The sequence below is a fragment of the Mustela nivalis genome (genome assembly GCF_964662115.1).
Source record: "Mustela nivalis genome assembly, chromosome: 9".
Classification (NCBI taxonomy): domain Eukaryota; kingdom Metazoa; phylum Chordata; class Mammalia; order Carnivora; family Mustelidae; genus Mustela; species Mustela nivalis.
In genome coordinates this window covers 107,092,585-107,112,489 of record NC_139028.1, presented here as the reverse complement: position 1 = coordinate 107,112,489, position 19,905 = coordinate 107,092,585, and the positions used below count along the sequence as shown (strand labels likewise).

General features: G+C 36.2%; 1 protein-coding gene and 1 pseudogene across 2 annotated transcripts; both read right to left on the bottom strand.

Moving 5' to 3' along the window:
* On the bottom strand, window positions 1-930 carry LOC309872946 (putative olfactory receptor 5AK3; the record flags this gene model as incomplete). The annotated part of the gene is made up of 1 exon (XM_082747912.1): window positions 1-930. The coding sequence occupies one exon, from the start codon at window positions 928-930 to the stop codon at window positions 1-3; it is 930 nt and encodes a 309-aa protein (XP_082604038.1).
* A 15,544-nt stretch (window positions 931-16,474) lies between these two features.
* On the bottom strand, window positions 16,475-17,372 carry LOC309840396 (olfactory receptor 5AK2-like; annotated as a pseudogene). The gene has a single exon. The product of its transcript is annotated as an olfactory receptor 5AK2-like (transcript).
* Window positions 17,373-19,905: the final 2,533 nt, after the last annotated feature.

Sequence of the window (19,905 nt, the reverse complement as noted above, 5' to 3'; positions counted from 1 at the left end):
CTAGAAAGACTTCTTTCCAATCCCTTTTAGGGCTTCCTTTACATCTTGGTTTCTCAGGCTGTAGATGAGGGGGTTTAACATGGGGATTATAATGCCATAAAACACGGAAGCCACTTTTTCCTGCTCTTGAGACTCCTTGGTGCCATGGTGCAGGTACATATAAGAAAGAGTCCCATAGAACACAGTGACTGCTGTCAGGTGAGAGGCACATGTGGAGAAGGCTTTTTTCCTCCCTACAGCAGTTGATATCTTCAGGATGGCAACCAGGATATATATGTAGGAAAAGAGGACCACCAGCACAGTGAACATCAAGTTAAACCCCACAAAGATAGTTAGTAGCATGGTGTTGAAGTCAATGTTGGAGCACGAGAGGGCAAGAAGTGGGGGTTCATCGCAGAAAAAGTGGTTAATTTTATTGGATTTGCAGAAGTTCAATGAGAAAGTAAAACTCGTGTTTACAGAGGCATTCAGGAAGCCTAGGAAGTAGGAACCAACCAGGAGTTGAAGGCAGACTGCCTGGGACATGACCGTTGGATAGCGGAGTGGGTTGCAGATGGCCACATAGCGGTCCACTGCCATTGCGGCCAGGATGTAGCAGTCAATTGTTGCAAAGGCACCATAGACTAGTAATTGCACCATACATCCTGTGAATGAGATGGATTGCTCTGTTTCGACAAAGTTTTGCAGCATCTTGGGAGTGATAGCGGAGGTGTAGCAGAGATCAACAAATGCCAAGTGTTGGAGGAAGAAGTACATTGGGGTGTGAAGGCAAGAGTCACTCTTGATGAGTAGGATCATCCCCATATTCCCCACCAGGGTGGCCAGATAGATCACTAGAAATACAGTGAAGAGGATATACCAAGACTTGTGTTGACCAGCAAATCCCAGGAGAATGAATTCAGTTACTTCGGTGCCATTGTTTTGTTCCATGGCTGGCAAAGATTAAGTATCAGCTGAAAAGCTGCTAGGAAAGAAGAGCAGAGAAATCTAAGATCATGTGATCCTTTAACTAATTCTGAAATTGGCAATGATTTAATATTTGGTTTCGCAGTGGAGTCAGTGGATATTTCTGTGGGATAAGTGACTCTGCATTTAAAGTCCATATACCTTGACATCTGACTTAGAAAACTTAGATCTATACTTTGGGGGAAATTGCCAGGGATCATTTTCTTTGTTCTCAGGGTACAAACTGACTTCTAAATTATATTAAGAATTTAAGCTTTTCTTATATGTATTTCTTAAATATATCAATTAGAGAACATATAAAAACATTCTTTTAAAAATTACGCTTTCTTCTATGCTGTGTACATTTTAATTCACAAATGCCAGTTTACATAAATATGAATTATTATCTGTGAAAATCTTGAGTTACCCATGCATTTCTGTATGATTTTGCTCTAATTTATTTCTGTATTCTCATCTTATTCTTTCTGCATCCTTAGCAATTCTGCTCTGGCCACAATGAATTCATGCCCAAGTAGTCTTGTATGCAAGTGTTTATCAAGTTATCTATGGTAAAGGGCCATTTTTTTTTTTTTTGTAAAATTTATGTTGTGGACCAATATTTTTGTTTATAGCAATAAAAAATTCTCAGCATTGTCAAAATTCTGTAATTTTTTTAGATGCTCTATCTCACTTCAATAGTTACCATGTCATAAAGTGGAAACAGAGAGTTCAACGACTGGTGCTGGTCCAGGCACCACACACTGAGTAACACTACTCTATGGTATCCATATACCATAATTTGCCTATCTGCTTTCCTAGCAATGGAGAGTAGGTTCTACACTACAAATACTTCACTGTGAAATTTTTTTCTGGGGACAAACATTTGAATCTTAGGGTATGCATACATTTAACTTAACCACATTTTTCCAGATCACATTGCATAACAGATGTACCAGTGTATATTTCTCTTAATTGTACATCAGGGTCCTCATACCCTTCCTTTTTTGTGAACATCATTGGTATTTTGTTAACATTTTTCATACCAGAAAAATAGTTTTAAAGTGACATTTCCATTTTTTTTCAAAAAGCTAAATACCGTTTTTATTGCCTCCCAATGCAAGATGTTTCTAGTACAATCTCTTCCTTTCAGACATTTCCATTTTAATGTTTTTTTTCCTAACCAGAAATGAATTTGATCATTATATAATATTTTTCTTAGAATTTTGGAGTCATTTTTTCTCAGTATCTCTGTGAGTTAATTCATGGAGGGATGCTTCTTTTTTTTTTTTTTAATTTTTATTAAATAAATATATTCTTAAGAAAAAAATAACCCAAGGAGATTCTGTTGTACATGATAATGTTTGGAGAAAAATAAGCATTTATGTTCCATTGCAAGAAGATATTGACTCCTTAAGGTAGCTAGATAAATGTAGCTTAACAGTAGGTCTTACAGTTGCAATTTAACTAGATAAGGAAAAGGTGAGGCTTGAAAGAGTAACATGGAGAAAAATCTCTTCTGAAATAAACTAGATTCCGATTAACCACTCAATTATAAAGTTTATTCAGAACTTTAAAATTAAAGTAATTGGGATGCTTCTTTTTTATATATAGATTTGAAAACTTTGTTGTTGACAAAGGTTTCCTCACATTCCATTATCTATTAACTTTGTCTATAGTATTCTTCATAGACCAAAAATCTTTAAATTTAAAATAATTATTCATCTTTTTTTTTTTTGCCTTTTGGTTTGTTCTTTTGAAAAAAAAAAAACAATTGAATAAAGCTCATTCTTGCCTCTGTTCATTCAGCCAGGAGAGTCATACATAATAATAAAACTTAATTTCCATTTTATACTTGTTTGCTGCTACATGGTATTTGTTGAACCATATTTTATTTCATCCACATAATTTGAAAAAGTTATTTTGTTTTTACTTGATATTTTTTATTTGAAATAAGATTAAGTGGATAAAGGGTGATAATAGTTGGTGTGTGTGTGTGTGTGTGTGTGTGTGTGTGTGTGTATGCACATGTGAAATATTTAAATATTTTTAAAACATTAAATGATTTTACTTGCAATTTTAAAATTTACTCACACAAACACTTGTCCCTGTTATGTTACAGGAAAGTCCGATCAAACATTTCGGAACAACTAATTCTAATATTATACAAACTGTTTCTGAAAATCACCGTAAAGAACATTCTCCAATTCATATCAATATAACATTGGAACCAAAATAAGTAAAATATGAGAAAAGAAAATTGGAACCAAACTTATTTATGAATTTAGAGGCAAAATTTAGATGTTTGCATCTAATGTTCAATGAATACACATTCATTGAACAAATCCATCCATGTATTAAAAAAAAAACAATTTCTAGGGTCTCAAAAAGGCTCTTCATAATAGCTATTCTCTTCCTTTTCCAGGATTTGAACAAATTGGTAAATGAAAGATAGTGTCTGTAAGGGGACCATAATTTCACCTTTGGACACCAGGGGGAAATTTTAAGCTTATTAATTTATTTTTTAGTAATCTCTACATCCAATGTGGGGCTCCAACTCAACAGCTATGAGATCAAGAGTCCCATGCCCCATCGACTGAGCCAGCCAGGCACTCCAAAAAATTATTAGTCAAGTTATTTGTTGCCAATGAATGCCATAAGCAGAGAGTTTTCCCACCCAGTCTTCACGGCAGTGACAGGAGCATGCATCTTGTATGTGGTGGAAACATGCATCTCGAATGCAGGGAGTATGGAATTCCATGGGCTGGCTGCTGCTGAGAATAAGGGCAGAGCAAAGCATTCCAGATATATCTGTTTTACCAATCAGATATATCATGCCACCTTTTTAGGAACTTAGTGGATAAAATGGAGAGAGTCTATGATTATATAAACAGATTTCCTTGAAGGAAAAAAGCATCAGGAGGAGGGAAAAGGTATTTTCCATCAGTAATCAAGACTTATTTGTATTCATCTAGGGAATGAAAGCATTTTTTAATACTGAAAATTTTATTGATATAATTTGCCATATTAATATATTCTTTAAAAAGTTCTATGATTTTCTCAATAGATACAGGACAATTATTTCAATAAATGCATGTATTCAATAAATTTTCATGGTCAACTAGAGCAAACATGAAAATAGGTAAGAAACACATTGCTGCACTAAATATTATATTTATTCTTAAATTATGAGATGCAATGCCTATAAATTAAAGAACAAGACAAAAATGCTTGTTATGGCTGAATCTGTTTAGTATTTTTCTGGAAGCCAGGACAAAATGCAGAAGACATGAAAGGTAAAATGAAAATGAGAAAGAAACACAGCTCTCACTATTTTTAGATAATGTAATTGTCTCTACAAAAAATCCTGTAGACTTCACAGATAAATTCTTAGCGAGACTAATGAAGTTACTCAATAGTGGTTTAATATACAGGGGCACCTGGGTGGCTCAGTTGGTTAAGTGTCTGCCTTCAGCTTAGGTCATGATCCCAGGGTCTTGGACTTTAGTTCTACATCAGGCTTCTTGCTCAGAGGAGTCTGCTTCTCCCTCTGCCTGCTGCTCCCCCTGCTTGTGCTCTCTCTCTCTCTCACTGACAAATAAATAAAATCTTAAAAAAAGGAGGAAAAAATATAGTAGTTTAATATATAAAAAGCAAGTGTATTTCTATTCACCAGAAATATTAAAAATGTTATTTAAAATTCATATTACAATAACATCAAAAATAAAGTACATAGACATACATCTAAGAAAGAATGTTCGTGACCTTATTGAGATATAACTTTATTTAAAGGCTTAGAGAAGACCCAAACACAGACCAGGATCATGGAGAGGAACTCAATATTATAAACATTACATTTCCCCCCATATTAATCTATAAATTCCACGTAATTCCAACCAAATTTTGAAAGAATTTTACATACAACTTAATCCAGTTATTCTAATATTTATATGGGAGGGAAAAGATCTAAAAAAGTTAAGACAAGTTTTAAATTTTTATTTATTTTTTAAAATAATTTTTAAATAAACATATATTGTATTATTAGCCCCAGGGGTACAGGTTTATGAATTGCCAGGTTTACACACTTCACAGCACCCACCATAGCACATACCCTCCCTAATGTCCATAACCCCACCACTGTCTCCCTACCCCCCTCCCAAGACAAGTTTTTTAAAGGACAACAAGGTGAGAACTTATTCTCTCAGATATCAGAATTTACTAAGAAGTGGTAATAATAAAGACATTATGGTATGGTATGATATGAGGACAAATGGGCCGATGGACTTGATAAAAAGACATAATAAATAAGTCCACAGGTCTACTGGAAACTTGATGTATGAAACCAAGAGAATGTACTTGAGTGAAAAATGGTCCAATAAACGGGAGCTATAAATGTTTATACACATGAGAAAGATATTGTATTTGTACTTTACATTTTACAAAAATAATTTCCAAGTGGATTAAAGATTTGAATTGTAAGGCTTTGAGAATAAAACAACAAAATATCCATGCTTGAGATATACAGAAAAATATTTAAACAGGACAAAAAATAAAACATTGAATGAACAAAAAATAAAACATTGAAAATGCAACCATATCTAAATTAAAAATGCCAACATTATAAAAGAGAAAAGACTAAATAATGACTAGAATTCACTTAGGTAAATTTGTTTGCAGTACATACAAATGTTAAGGGATTATCATCCAGTATAAATAAAGAATTTCTATAAATTATCCCACGGGAAAAATCTACAAAATATCTAGTTGGGGTAATTATAGGAAGAAAACCTAAATGGTCAACAAAAATAGGAAAATACAACTCTCTCTGATGACTTCCCATTCAGTTTTCCATCCCTTCCCCTATGATCCTTGTATCATTTCTTATATTCCACATATAAGTGAAACCATATGATAATTGTCTTTCCCTGATTGATTTATTTCACTCAGCAGAATGGGAAGTCATCAGAGAGAGAGAAAAGCCAATGAGAGACTCTTAAACTGAGGATTTCTGGAGGGGAGGTGGGTGGGGGGGTTAGGGTTAGGTATTTGGGTGATGGGCATTAAGGAGGGCACGTGGTGTGATGAGCACTGGGTGCTACTCGCAGCTGATGAGTTGTTGAACTCTGCATCCGAAGCTAATGATGTAGTACTATATGTAGGCTAATTGAATTTAAATAAAAATAAATAAAATCTATAAACATTCTCTTTAGTAAGAGAATGCCTTTTTAAGAAACAAAAGAGAAAATACACACAACTCACTAGTAATCTGATAATTGTGTATTAATTCTGTATTGAAATATAGTGTTGCATTTCTCAGTTTAAAACGCCAAGTTCTGGTGAAGCTATGGAGTCATATATTTCTGCTGAGAAGGTAAATTAGCAAGATCATGTTGGAGGCAACTTCGGAAATATTAGTAGAATTAAATATATGCCTTCCAAAATTTCCATCATAGGTTCATATTCTAGAGAAGTTCTTGACCACATAACCAATCATATATATACACACACACACACACACACATATATATATACGTTACACCATATATATGTGTGTGTAAGATATTATATAGTATAACATATATTACCTAAGATATGTTATACATATTATATAATATATATTATATAATATCATATACAACTTAAATATATAAGTATATATATGTATGTATATAAATATATTCATACACACACAAGAAGCTTTGTTGATCATAGAAAAAATGTTAACTATTAAGTAAATCAGTGAAAATTTAGTAAATTAGTGTCACAACATCCACAGGGTTATATTTCTCAAATGGATTGCTAAGTAATAAGAAGGAAGCTGCAGAAGTTAGATGGTGGCTCCATGGATGGTTGTTACATTATCTTAAATATATTTTCATGCACCTTAAGTACTATGCAATAACAGAAGTCCCTCACAAGGAAAAGCCACAACCTCAAGACATCAGTAGAAAGCTCCTGTACCTTGGTATCAGTAATGTCAGGCAGAGCTGTAGATCTGAGATGAGATAGTTTTAGATCAGACTGTGACTTTAGTGGTGGGGAGTATAACACACTAAACCTGTTGTTAATGTTTCCTGGGCAGTCTGGTTCTTCCAAATATCATGAGGAATAAATAGGGTGGCTTAACTCTGTAGTGATGGAAAAAGAAATAATCCTTTTCAATATTTAGTGAGGGGTAGGGGTTGAAGTGCAGTTTTTTCAAGGAGTTTGCACCAGTACATAAATGCACTTGTCAGAGGAAGATAGAATTGGTCATGGGTCCATTCAACTTAAAATCTTGATAGTGTAATGACATTTACCATTTCAGGTTAATCATCTTTTTTTTTTTTGATTTTTTTTTTAATTTTTTATTTTTTATAAACATATATTTTTATCCCCAGGGATACAGGTCTGTGAATCGCCAGGTTTACACACTTCACAGCACTCACCAAAGCACATACCCTCCCCAATGTCCATAATCCCACCCCCTTCTCCCAAACCCCCTCCCCCCAGCAACCCTCAGTTTGTTTTGTGAGATTAATATCAGGTTAATCATCTTGAATTTAAATAAAACATATGACATATTGGGGGACAATTTTCATAGCAATTTTCAAGAGCTATGAAAAACCAGAACAAGGGACACACCCCTACCAAAAGTATTTGAGTATTATGAGCATGATTAACCCATACAGAACCCTGGTGCTTCTGAAGCATCCTTTATATTCAGTACCATGTGGTAGAAAGGAAATAGGCTGACCTGGGTTGAATTGTGGTCACACCATAGAGACAAAGTGTGTATGTAACTCTCCTTGGCCCCAGTTCCATTGTCTATAAGATAGGAGCACAGAATTGCTTAGAAGGTCATACTTTTTATTATAACAGTGTAACATTTTTGTAAAACAAAAATTTGGAAATAGAGCTAAATAAATAATAGATTCATATTGTGGGATCCAAAAAGTGTGATGAAAATATGGGGCTCTTATAGAAAGGTGCTCCTGTCATATTGTTAAATGAGCAAAGCAATCTGCAGAGTAAGACGTAAAGCATGGACACTTAAAAAAAAAAAAAAAGATTTCTTTACTTATTTGAGAATGGAGCAGGGGTAGGGGGAGAGAGTGAGGGAGAGAGAATCTCCAACAGACTCTCACTGAGCAAGGAGCCCCACATGGCTAGATCCCAAGATCCTGAGATATGACCTGAGCCAAAATCAAGAGTCAGACACTTGAGGCACCAGGATGGCTCAGTCATTCAGCTTCTGCCTTTGTTTCAGGTCATGATCCCAGGGTCCTGGGACCGAGCCCCAACTTAGGCTCCCTGCTCAGCATGGAGACTGCTTCTTCCTCTCCCACCCCACCCCTGCTTGTGTTCCCACTCTTGCTGTCTCTCTCTCTCTGTCAAATAAATAAATAAAATCTTAAAAAAAAAAAAAAAAGAGTCAGACACTTAACTGACCAAGTGCCCCAAGTATGGACTCTGTTAAAAATTAAACATTTATTCACATCCATTCTCTCTTTTTCTCACTTTCTTTATCCATGAAAAAGCTCAAGAAGGATCCATAACAAATGTTTAGTGGTTATCCCTGGGCATGGGAGTGGAGAGAGAAAGTCTTTAAACATAAAAACATCAGCACCTTTTCTTTTTGAGATAGCTTTAACTGTTTTAAGAAGGAAGAGGAAGGGGCGCCTGGGTGTCTCAGTGGGTTAAGCCTCTGCCTTTGGCTCAGGTCATGATCTCAGGTCCTGGAATCAAGCCCTGCATCAGGCTCTCTGCTCAGGAGGGAGCCTGCTTCCTCCTCTCTCTCTGCCTGCCTCTCTGCCTACTTGTGATCTCTGTCTGTCAAATAAATAAAAAAAATCTTAAAAAGGAAGAGGAAGAGAAAGAAGTAAAGGCTGCTTGTAATGATCTGACAAAGTGAGGGCCTGGCATCGAATGGTTACTCAGAATTGGTCATAATAGCCCATGCAAATAATGTATGAAAATAGCTTTCATTTATTTATTCTTTTTTAATCTTCAGGTCCCTTCTTCCAGTGCCATTAGATCACCAGGGATGAAGAGCTTATCCATGGTCTTGGGTGAAACATTTCTAGCACTCAGTGGGATGATATGTGGCTGATTTTGAAAAATGGGATTTGCTTTGTTTTACTTACACCAGAGTTGCCTCCAAATTCTCCTTCTGCAGCCGGTGCTGGCTGATTGCCTCCAGGGTCTTTCTGTGTGCTTTCTTCTAATTGGGGAGTTTATAGCTAGGGCCTAAGGGATCAATATTAGCTCCCTCAAGAATCTGAGATTCCGGGGGCTGAGTTGGATTGGAATAAACAACAGTTGTAGTTATTTTCTGCTGAAAACTTTTAAGCTTTCTAGAAAGGATAGATTGAATTCATGGTACTGGCATTAGGGATGTGTGTGTGTGTGTGTGTGTGTTGCCTTGTTATAAAACTCTTTAAAAATTTTTTTTGTTATAAATCAGGTTGAACAAGTTTTTGAAAAAGATTTATTTATTTGAGAGTGAGTGTGGCGAGGGGGAGCGGGAGAGAATCTCTAGGATGACTCCCCACTGAGTGCGGAGCCAGAGGTGGGGCTCAGTCTCAGGACCCAAGAGATCATGACCTGAGTAGAAACTAAGAGTCAATAATCAACTGAACCCTGCAGGCACCCCAGGTTGAACAATTTTTTAATATGTCTAAGAATCTGTGTTTAGATCCAGAAAGTTGACCTTGTCACCATAATCAGCAAAATACATGGTTATCTGAAAAAAAAAAAAACAAAACAAAGCTAGTCTTAATTTAGGGGCATAGGCCCATAATGTGACAAAGAGGGTTACTACTATGTAAACATATATATTTTTTATTATTATTATGTTCAGTTAGCCAACATATAGTACAGCATTAGTTTTTGATGTGGTGTTCAATGATTCATTAGTTGTGTATAACACCCAGTGCTCATCACAATACATGTTGTGATGAGCCTCTTTAATACCCATCACCTGGTTACCCCATCCACTCAACTCCCTCCCTTATGCAATCCTCAGTTTGTTTCCTGGAGTCCAGAGTCTCTTATAGTTTGTGTCCCTCTCTGAGTTCTTTCCACTTAGTTTTTTCTTCCTTCCCCTGTGGTTTTCTGTGCTATTCCTTATGTTCCACATATGAGTGAAACCATATGGTAACTGTCTTTCTCTGCTTGACTTATTTGGCTTAGCATAAGACCCTCCATTTCCCTCCATGTCCATGCAAATGGTAGATATTCATCCTCTCTGATGACTGAGTAACATGCCATTGTGCATATGAACCACATCTTTATCCATTTATCTGTTGAAGGGCATCTTGACTCCTTCCACCATTTGGCTATTGTGGGCATTGTTGCTATGAACATTGGGGTACAGGTGCCCCTTCTTTTCACTGCATCTGTATCTTTGGAATAAATGCCTGGTGGTGCAATAGTGTGTTGTAGGGTAGTTCTAATTTTAACATCTTGAGGAACACCCATACGGTTTTCCAGAGTGGCTGTACCAGCTTGCATTCCACCAACAGTGTAAGAGGGTTCCCCTTTCTTCACATCCTCTCCAACATTGGTTGTTTTCGTTCTTGTTAATTTTGGCCATTCTAACTGGTGTAAGGTGGTATCTCCCTGTGGTTTTGATGTGTATTTCCCTGATGGCTAGTGATGATGGTGAATTGATATTTGATATTACTTGTTGCATGACAAATGTCTGTTAGGAATGTGTTCTACTCCTGGTAGAAAAAAACCCCACAATTTACTTTGGCTTACAAAAACAGGGACTTATTTTTCCTTTATAACAACAGTTTGGAGGTTTTGACTTGTACTTTCCTTTTTTTTTTTTTTTTTTTACATAGAAAAAGTAACAATATTTGTCTGGAATTATTTAATTTCATTTGACATGATTGATCTCAAATTTTTAAGTATCCTATTTTTGCTGATTTGAGTTCTAATAAAATAAAAATATAGTAGATAAAATAATCGTCATAATTGTCATGTAACATATTCATTTATTTATTTTCATCATGAAAATTCATTGTTTTTGCACCACACCCAGTGCTCCATGCAATCTGTGCCCTCCCTAATACCCACCACCTGGTTCCCCAACCTCCCACCCTGCCGCCTCTTCAAAACCTTCAGATTGTTTTTTAGAGTCCATAGTCTCTGATGGTTCACCTCCCCTTCCAATTTCCCCCAACTCCCTTCTCCTCTCCATCTCCCCTTGTCCTCAATGCTATTTGTTATGCTCCACAAATAAGTGAAACCATATGGTAATGGACTCTCTCTGCTTGACTTATTTCACTCAGCATACTCTCTTCCAGTCCCGTCCATGTTGCTACAAAAGTTGGGTATTCATCCTTTCTGATGGAGGCATAATACTCCATAGTGTATATGGACCACATCTTCCTTATCCATTTATCCACTGAAGGGCATCTTGGTTCTTTCCACAGTTTGGCGACCATGGCCATTGCTGCTATAAACATTGGGGTACAGATGGCCCTTCTTTTCACTACATCTGTATCTTTGGGGTAAATACCCAGGAGTGCAATTGCAGGGTCATAGGGAAGCTCTATTTTTAATTTCTTGAGGAATCTCCACACTGTTCTCCAAGGTGGCTGCACCAACTTGAATTCCCACCAACAGTGTAAGAGGGTTCCCCTTTCTCTACATCCTCTCCAACACACGTTGTTTCCTGTCTTGCTAATTTTGGCCATTCTATCTGGTGTAAGGTGGTATCTCAATGTGGTCTTGATTTGTATTTCCCTCATGGCTAGTGATGATGGTGAATCGACATTCGATATTACTTGTTGCATGACAAATGTCTCACTTAGGAATGTGTTCTACTCCTGGTAGAAAAAAAAAAAAACAATTTACTTTGGCTCACAAAACAGAGACTTATTTTTCCTTTATAACCATAGTTTGGAGGTTTTGACTTGTACTTTCCTTTTTTTTTTTTTTTACATAGAAAAAGTAACAATATTTGTCTGGAATTATTTAATTCTATTTGACATGATTGATCTCAAATTTTTAAGTATTCTATTTTTGCTGATTTGAGTTCTAATAAAATAAAAATATAGTAGATAAAATAATAATCATAATTGTCATGTAACATTTTGAAAGAAAACCTATGGAGGCATTTCCTTTACCATGAAAATTTGGGTAAAATACATTTGTATTTGAAAATCACACCTTAATCTAAAAGAATACACACAGAGGCAATTATATTAGAGATTTAGAAAAATAAAACCAAAATATTGAACCCAAATCCATCTTATAAATTTGAAATTGAGTTCACCAACCAGTTAAAATAAGCTTAGTCAAACTTGGCATTTCATTTTCTTATTGTCTGTCATATTTTCCCCCCAAATTAAATTGACAGATGATGACGTTAGTAGCTTCTCATTTTCTAAAAACTCAAGTAAAACTAGTCATAGGTCAAACTATTCTTTTCAGTCATTAATTGACTTGCACTTTTCTAATTTGCTTAATCTTTCCCATGTGCTGGTTGCCTCACAGTCTGACCTGCCTACTATAGTTTCTAGATATCACATTCCTTTCAAAGCAGAAAAAAGGATCCAGGAAGGTAGGGTGACAAGCATATATTTGTGTATATGAATATGAATACAAATATATACTCTTTATTAGGAAAATGCAAGCTTTCCCCCAATCCAGCAGATTTCCCCTCACATCTCACTGGCTGGAAATGTGTTGTATGGGTAGCAGAGGTCTCAGTGTCTTGTACTACATCTCCTCAGCTATTTGATTTCATGCATCTGTAGTGGACAGCGCTGTGTGTGTTACTAGTGAGGGTTTCCTATAGTGTCTCTCTGCTTCTCTACCTCAGGAATGTCTCTGAAGCCTGAGGATGACCTTGGGTGACCTCCATGCAATGGGGCAGAAGGATTGAATAACAGTCTTGTCCTTCAGGGACTGAGACTGAGTTCTAGTTTCCAGGGTATAAGTCAGCTAAGTTATTTGCCCTTTCCTTACTTCTGTTTTTCTATATCTCATGCTTCCTGCTCTCTGTTGCTTGGGATAACTCCCACCCAAAAGGTTAGCAAATTGCACAGTGTGGGAAAACCGTTCCCATTGGACTGATGTCACTTCAGACACCAGTCAAAAGTCCAGGGGTCCCTAGGACCACCTTCATTTGCAGCTGGTTACAAATGTGGGGGCTTTTCCACAATTACCCTCAGGCTTGGCAATTCATTAGAATGACACACTGAACTCTGGTGATTTGGACTGAATGTTTGTGTCCCTCCAAATCCTTCTGTCAAAATCCTAATCTTCAATGTGATGGTATCAGTTGGTGAAGGTTTTGGAGGAGGCACATCTCGAGGGTGTAGCCTGATGAGTGGGATTCATGCTTTTATAGAAGAGACCCCAGAGGGCTCTCTAGATCTTTTTCTATCATTGAGGACACAGCAGAGGTTGGCAGTCTGCCATCCAGAAGGTGGTTCTCTGACCATGGTGACACCTTGATCTCAGACTTCTAACTTCCAGAACCAAATTTCTGTCTTTTAGAAGCCACTCAGTCTATGGTAATTTGTAAAAGAGTCCAAACTGGCTAACACATCAGGAAAGAACTCTACATATAATTTTAGTTTAACTATAATAAAAAGATACAAGTTAAAAGTAGCCAAAGGAAGAAATGCATAGGGCAAATTTTGTGAGGATCCAAACACAAAAATTCCATCATCCTCAGAACATCAACATGTAGCAACACACATGGAGTACTGCTGACCTGGGAGACTCACCTTTAATATCCAGATTCTTTGTGGTTATAGGTATGACATATTTTTCATGTGGCTGATCTCTCCTTCTCAGCTTTAGCCCCCAAGTCTCTCTGAACGTTAGAACTAATGAGGCGTGTCTCAAAGCTTCTATGATAAATCACAATGTTAGGTTGTTCAGTGGCCAAATTCTCCAGGAAAACAAAGACACCCCTGTCAGGAATGATATTCCAGGGGCTTACAGATCACCCCAGTAGCTGAAGACATAGACTAGACTGCTCTTTAGGTTATGGTTAATTCTTCACACCTCCTGCATATGTTATCTTTACCCAAGTACGTATCCCAGGAAAACAAACTAAGACATATGCCATCCTAGCTACAAAGAAAGCTGAGAAGTGTAATATCTTCTTACCTGACTGCATCATCTTCTACACAAAGCAGGAGTAAAAGGAGAATGGACAACCAGCTACATTTTGCAGCAGGAGGTGAGTAGACAATTTGTCTTTCAGCTTCTGTAGGTATTCTTTTCTTTGTGTCTTTCTTGTTCCAAATTTTTGTGTGTGATGCTATATTTTCTTCCATCTTGGTATAGACTAATATTTTCTGTAAAGTTAGTCATCTTGCTCATCATCAACTTCAAATTTTGGTTGACTAATTGAGTTTCTATCATAATGTTTTAGAGACAGTTGCCAGACCTGAAACACCCTTTAAATCATGGGCTGTTGATGATTTATGAAACAATAAGGTGTAGCTGGCGACTGATGAAACAATGTATGATTATGTATCAGACCATTACTACTCTATATGGGGAAAGGGAAGTTTTTCTTTTGGATAAGTGCTAACAATCCCTTACCATTCCCTGTCACAGCCCAGATCAACCATTTCTTTCTTCATATAAATTTCACAGATTTCATTGCTTATGTCCATGTGTCACAGAACTTATTTCCTTTTGGGATTTCTTTCACCTTGGTAATTGAATGCAGAGTACTCTGTGACTCTCCATTTTGCACCCTATTTCCAACTTGGCCATTTAGACTTCCCAAAATGTACCAAGTTTTTGTTTCATCATCTTTCCCCTCCAGCTTTACTGAGGTATACATGGCAAAGTTTATTTTATTTGAAATGTACATCTTGATATTTTGACATAAGTATTCATTGTAAAATGATCACCACAATCAAACTCATTGACATATCCGTCACTTTATATGATTACAATTTTCCTTTTTCTGCCTCCTTAGCAAATTTCTAATATACAATATAGTATTTTAACAATAGACACCATATTGTACATTAGTCTCTGATTTTCCAGGGTCTCAGGGCACCCTCTGTCTAATTTGCTAATGACTCTTTAGCAACTGATCCTGATCCTGGTCTCTGAAGGTACTCAGACCTTCCCTTTATAGAAGGTCTCCTCCTTTACGTGGAGTCTTTGCTGGGAAGACTCGGGTCATCCCACATCGACTCCAGGTTAATTTTTTCTCTTCTTTCAGGATGGATGCAAAATATCATATTTGAAAAATATTTCTTCTTCTCTTTTTTTTTTTCTGTTTCTTTCTGCTTTACTTAACAATACATTTTCTGACAGATCATTAGTCTGTCTGGTGTAATTTTCATGTGAAACTTGTTTTTTCATGTAACTAGCATGGCCTCTTTAGATTCATGTGGTGGTTCCCATCATTTGACCTCAATCTACTTACTTAAGCACTTCTGGTAACAGCTTATCTTCCTGATTCAAAAGGCTCTTGGACTCCCTTCAACTTCTCATTGAATTCCTATGGTTTAAAGTTATTTTTCTAGATTAAAATGATTGATGCCCTTTCATAAGTGAATTGTTTAGGTTTTTGGATCAATCTACATTCTAGTTTTTCTATCTTAAGTAGGGAGAGATATAGAAAATATTTCTGGAAGTTTCCTTACCTTATGCAAGAAAGAGATGGATTTGGAATGAAGAGGGTAACTAATGACAAACATAAGTCATAATCACATAAGAAATAAGTGTTTTCAAATACTAGAGAATGTAACTAATATGGAACTATTAAGTAGGAAGTATAGCCAGAGTCACAAGGGATTTTACAAAATAGTGCATTTATTTTACATTCATGCTTATACAATAATTGGAACAGAACATATGAAAAGTTTCTTTGTAAATAATTTAGGAAAGTCATTTAAGTGAAAGGAAAATAATGAACTTCAATTTTAATATTGATTATCTACAAAACTGAGGTTTTCTAGTCTTTAAGAATACATCTGAAATATATTTCAAGCAACTAAATACTTTATGAAGTCTGTGCATACTTTTTAATATTTTAAATAATCTCAATAAAATATGGAAAGTCTGAGACATATTTCTCAAACTCTATTCAGGGGGAAATTAGTTCCAAGAGATGTTACCATATTTCTTGCATCTTAAGAACTTACCTATTGAAAAGCATTGGCCTAAGACGTGAATGTGTTCCCAACTTTAGAAACATTACACAATGGTCAAATATCCCTACCTGATGCTCTGATGTGCTGATTTTAAAAACTTGGGTCCAGCCTAGAAGAACTTTTTCTTCATCACTTTTAGAGCTTATTTTATTTTATTTTTAATTTATTTTTTATTTTCAGCATAACAGTATTCATCATTTTTGCAACACACCCAGTGCTCCATGCAATCTGTGCCCTCTATAATACCCACCACCTGGTACCCTGACCTCCCCCCCTCTGCCCCTTCAAAACCCTCAGATTGTTTTTCAGAGTCCATAGTCTCTGATGGTTCACCTCTCCTTCCAATTCCCCCCAACTCCCTTCTCCTCTCTAACTCCCCATGTCCTCTAGGCTATTTGTTATGCTCCACAAATAAGTGAAACCACCTCCTTGTTTCTCAGGCTATAGATCAGGGGGTTCAAAATGGGTATCACAATGCCATAAAAGAGAGGCCACTTTCATATTCTCCTAGGTATTGTTAGCCTGAGGCTGCAAGTACATGTGTGATAGGGTTTTACAGGAACTAATTACTGCTATCAGGTGGGAGGCACATGTGGTGAAGGCTTTTTTCTTTCCTGCAGCAGAAGACATCTTCAGGATGGCAGCCATGATATACATGTAAGAAAAGATGACAGCCAACACAGTGAACATCAAGTTAAATCCTACAAAGACAAGGAGCATGATGCTGATGTCAATGTTAGAGTATGAAAAAGCGAGAATTGGGGGGACTTCAAAGAAAAAGTAATTGATGGTATTGGATTTGCAGAAGTACAGTGAAAATGTAAAACCTGTATGCACAGAAGTATTTATTGAACCCATGACATATGAACCAGCTACCAATCGGGGGCAGGCTCTTTGGGACATGATTTGTGAGATAGTGAAGTGGGTTACAGAAGGCTACATAATGGTCCACTGCCATAGCAACCAGGACGTAGCAGTCACTGAGTGCAAATGTTGCATAAAACAATCATTGCATTACACAGCCCTCAAATGATATAGACTTATTTTCTAATACGAAGTTTTGCAGCTTCTTGGAAGTGATAACAGAGGAATAACAAATATCAACAAAGGCCAAATGTTGTAGGAAAAAGTACATAGATGCTTGAAATCTGGAATCTGTCTTGATGAGTAGGATCATTCCACAGTAGTCACACAGATGACCAGAAATACAATGAAGAGGATGTATCAAAACTTGTATAGGGCACCAAATCCCAGAAGAAAGAATTTAGTCATTTCAGTGCTATTTTCTTTTGTCATGGCTACTGAAGTCTAGAAAGGACCAAGAAGAAGATGACCAAGAACAGAAAGAGAATCTTTGCAACTTCTTAAAATAAGTTTCTTATATTTCAGCCACCTGTTTTTAAGTTCACTTCTTATGGCAAACACTCACAAAAAAGATATATTGTTTTCTATATTTCTACTACTGCCCTGATAAGTAATCACCACATAAAAAGTGATATGTGAGCCATGGATTCATTTTCAAAAATGAAGATCTCATAGAAGATACACTTCTAATATGTGTGATTTTAAGAAACATATATTAACACATGTTTCCACTGTATTAAACAGGTATCCCTATTTGCTGGCAACAATATTCAAATATGATTTTGCACCTTTTCTTTACTTGCAGGTTTTTCTCAGCCATTTATCCATCTAATCCTGGTCAAGCTCCTGAAATTAGAAGCATGAATTAGAGAAATTTTCTGAGATCTGGTCATGGTTTACACATGTTTGACTTCAGAATGTCTTTCTACAACTATCCTTAGCATACAACTCCCATCTTTTCATGCCAGAAAGTCCTCTCATTTTATATATGTACACACATGCATATACATGTGCATATATAGAAGGAAGGACAACAGAATCACTCATGTTTTAATGCCAAAAATGGTTCCCTTGGATCTAATCATCATGGAGCAACTTGAAAAAATCTGGATGATAGGAAATTCTACAAATTAACTGGCTTAGACACTTAAAAAATATCAATTTCATAAAAAGCAGACAAATATAATACAAAGCAGGAGACGGTTCTAGATTTAATAAGAGTGGGAAGACATTGCAACTAAATTCAATACACAATCCTTAACTGGCTCCTGGATCTGCAAATACAACATCTGCTAAAGATATTGCGAGGAAAGTGGGGGAAATTATAATAGTGAATATATATAATGTAATTTCATCAATATCAAATTTCTTTGGTGGGAACAGGTGGTTATAATAGAGATTTTCTTTGCTTGCAAAAGGGACATGCCAGATATCTCTCATCTGTCCATTTGTCTGAGTAGAGATAAAGCAAAAGGGAAAGAAAAATAATTGGTCAATGTAGGTGAAGTGCATCCCAGTGCTCACTGAACCATCATTTTAACTATTATGAAGGTTTTACATCTATATGTAAGAAGTTAATGAAAAACATCGATAAAACACTGTCGTACAAAAACAAATGGAGAGAGTTTACCACCAAATGTTGCGCACTAAATATGCTTGTAAGGACTGTTGCTCAGAAGAGGGTTATATGATCCTTAAAAAAGTTTCAGAAACAAGAAGAAATGGGGAGCTTAGAAATTGGTAAACAGGTCAAAAAATAAGAGTAAATAGAGGTAGCATAAAATATTAATAATATTTTCCATTGAGAAAAGGTCAAGAAACTGAAAAATCTTCTGATACTGATAGATTAGAGGGTTCATTAGATGTAAGCTCTAAAATTCTTAAAACTTTTTAAAAAAAAAGATTTAATTTATTTATTTGACAGAGAGAGAGATCACAAGTAGGCAGAGAGGCAGGCAGAGAGAAAGGGGAAGCAGGCTCCTCACTGCCCAGAGATCCCGATGTGGGGCTCCAGCCCAGGGCTCCATGACCCTGAGATCATGACCTGAGCCGAAGGCAGAGACAACCTATTGAGCCACCCACGTGTCCTAGGCCTACATTTCTCTACCCGAATTTTAAAATCATAATGCTGAGGAAAGTGCTTCTTGACTAATTACAGTAAGATATAATACTGGGGCTTCTATGGTATTGGTGATATTTTATATTCATAGATATCTGGTCATTACCTGTGTTTGTTGTATATTCTGTATGTCTTGTTTTAATTATTAAGTATGTCTTGTATATGTTTTACACACCCTAAGTTGCCTTTCAATTGCAGTTTATAGGAATACTGAACTAACTCTCAGCAAGTCAAAATGCTGCCAGTTTTTTTTTTTTTTTAATTAAAGCCACACCTCCTTTACACGACATTAGAGAAATGAGACTATTACCATTTTAAGGGTTAAAAGAGGTCAGTCCAAAGGAAAAATCCAACATCTCAGGTGTTGAAAACAATGGTCAGAGATTTTGGATCTAAATTGGTAAGCAAATTACATCCAGTCCTCAAGTTCAATTTTTATGTTGGTTCTCTGTGACAAAAGTTAAAGTTAATAGTGTTCAAAGGAGATACAAACCATATGCTGTTTGACTTTAGTTCAGCAAACTAATCTCATTGTATCACAGGAGATAGAAAACTTCCCTAAAATAAGTGGCTTTACAATTGGTTCTAGAACTGTATTTGGGATTATATAAGAAAGAGAGATGTATGGCCAGGGAAAGCAGCTCCAAGCAGAGGAAGTATTTGAACAAATGCATGGTGATGTTGGCCCACAAGCTAAAGGAAAGACACAATAGGGAGTCCATTATATACAAATAAGGAGTGTTGCTCTAATTAGGACTAATTTCTATATTAAATGACTATGGAATTTTTATGTGCATCTTTCAAAGATATTTTCCCTCCCAATATTATTGACATAAAATTGAATGT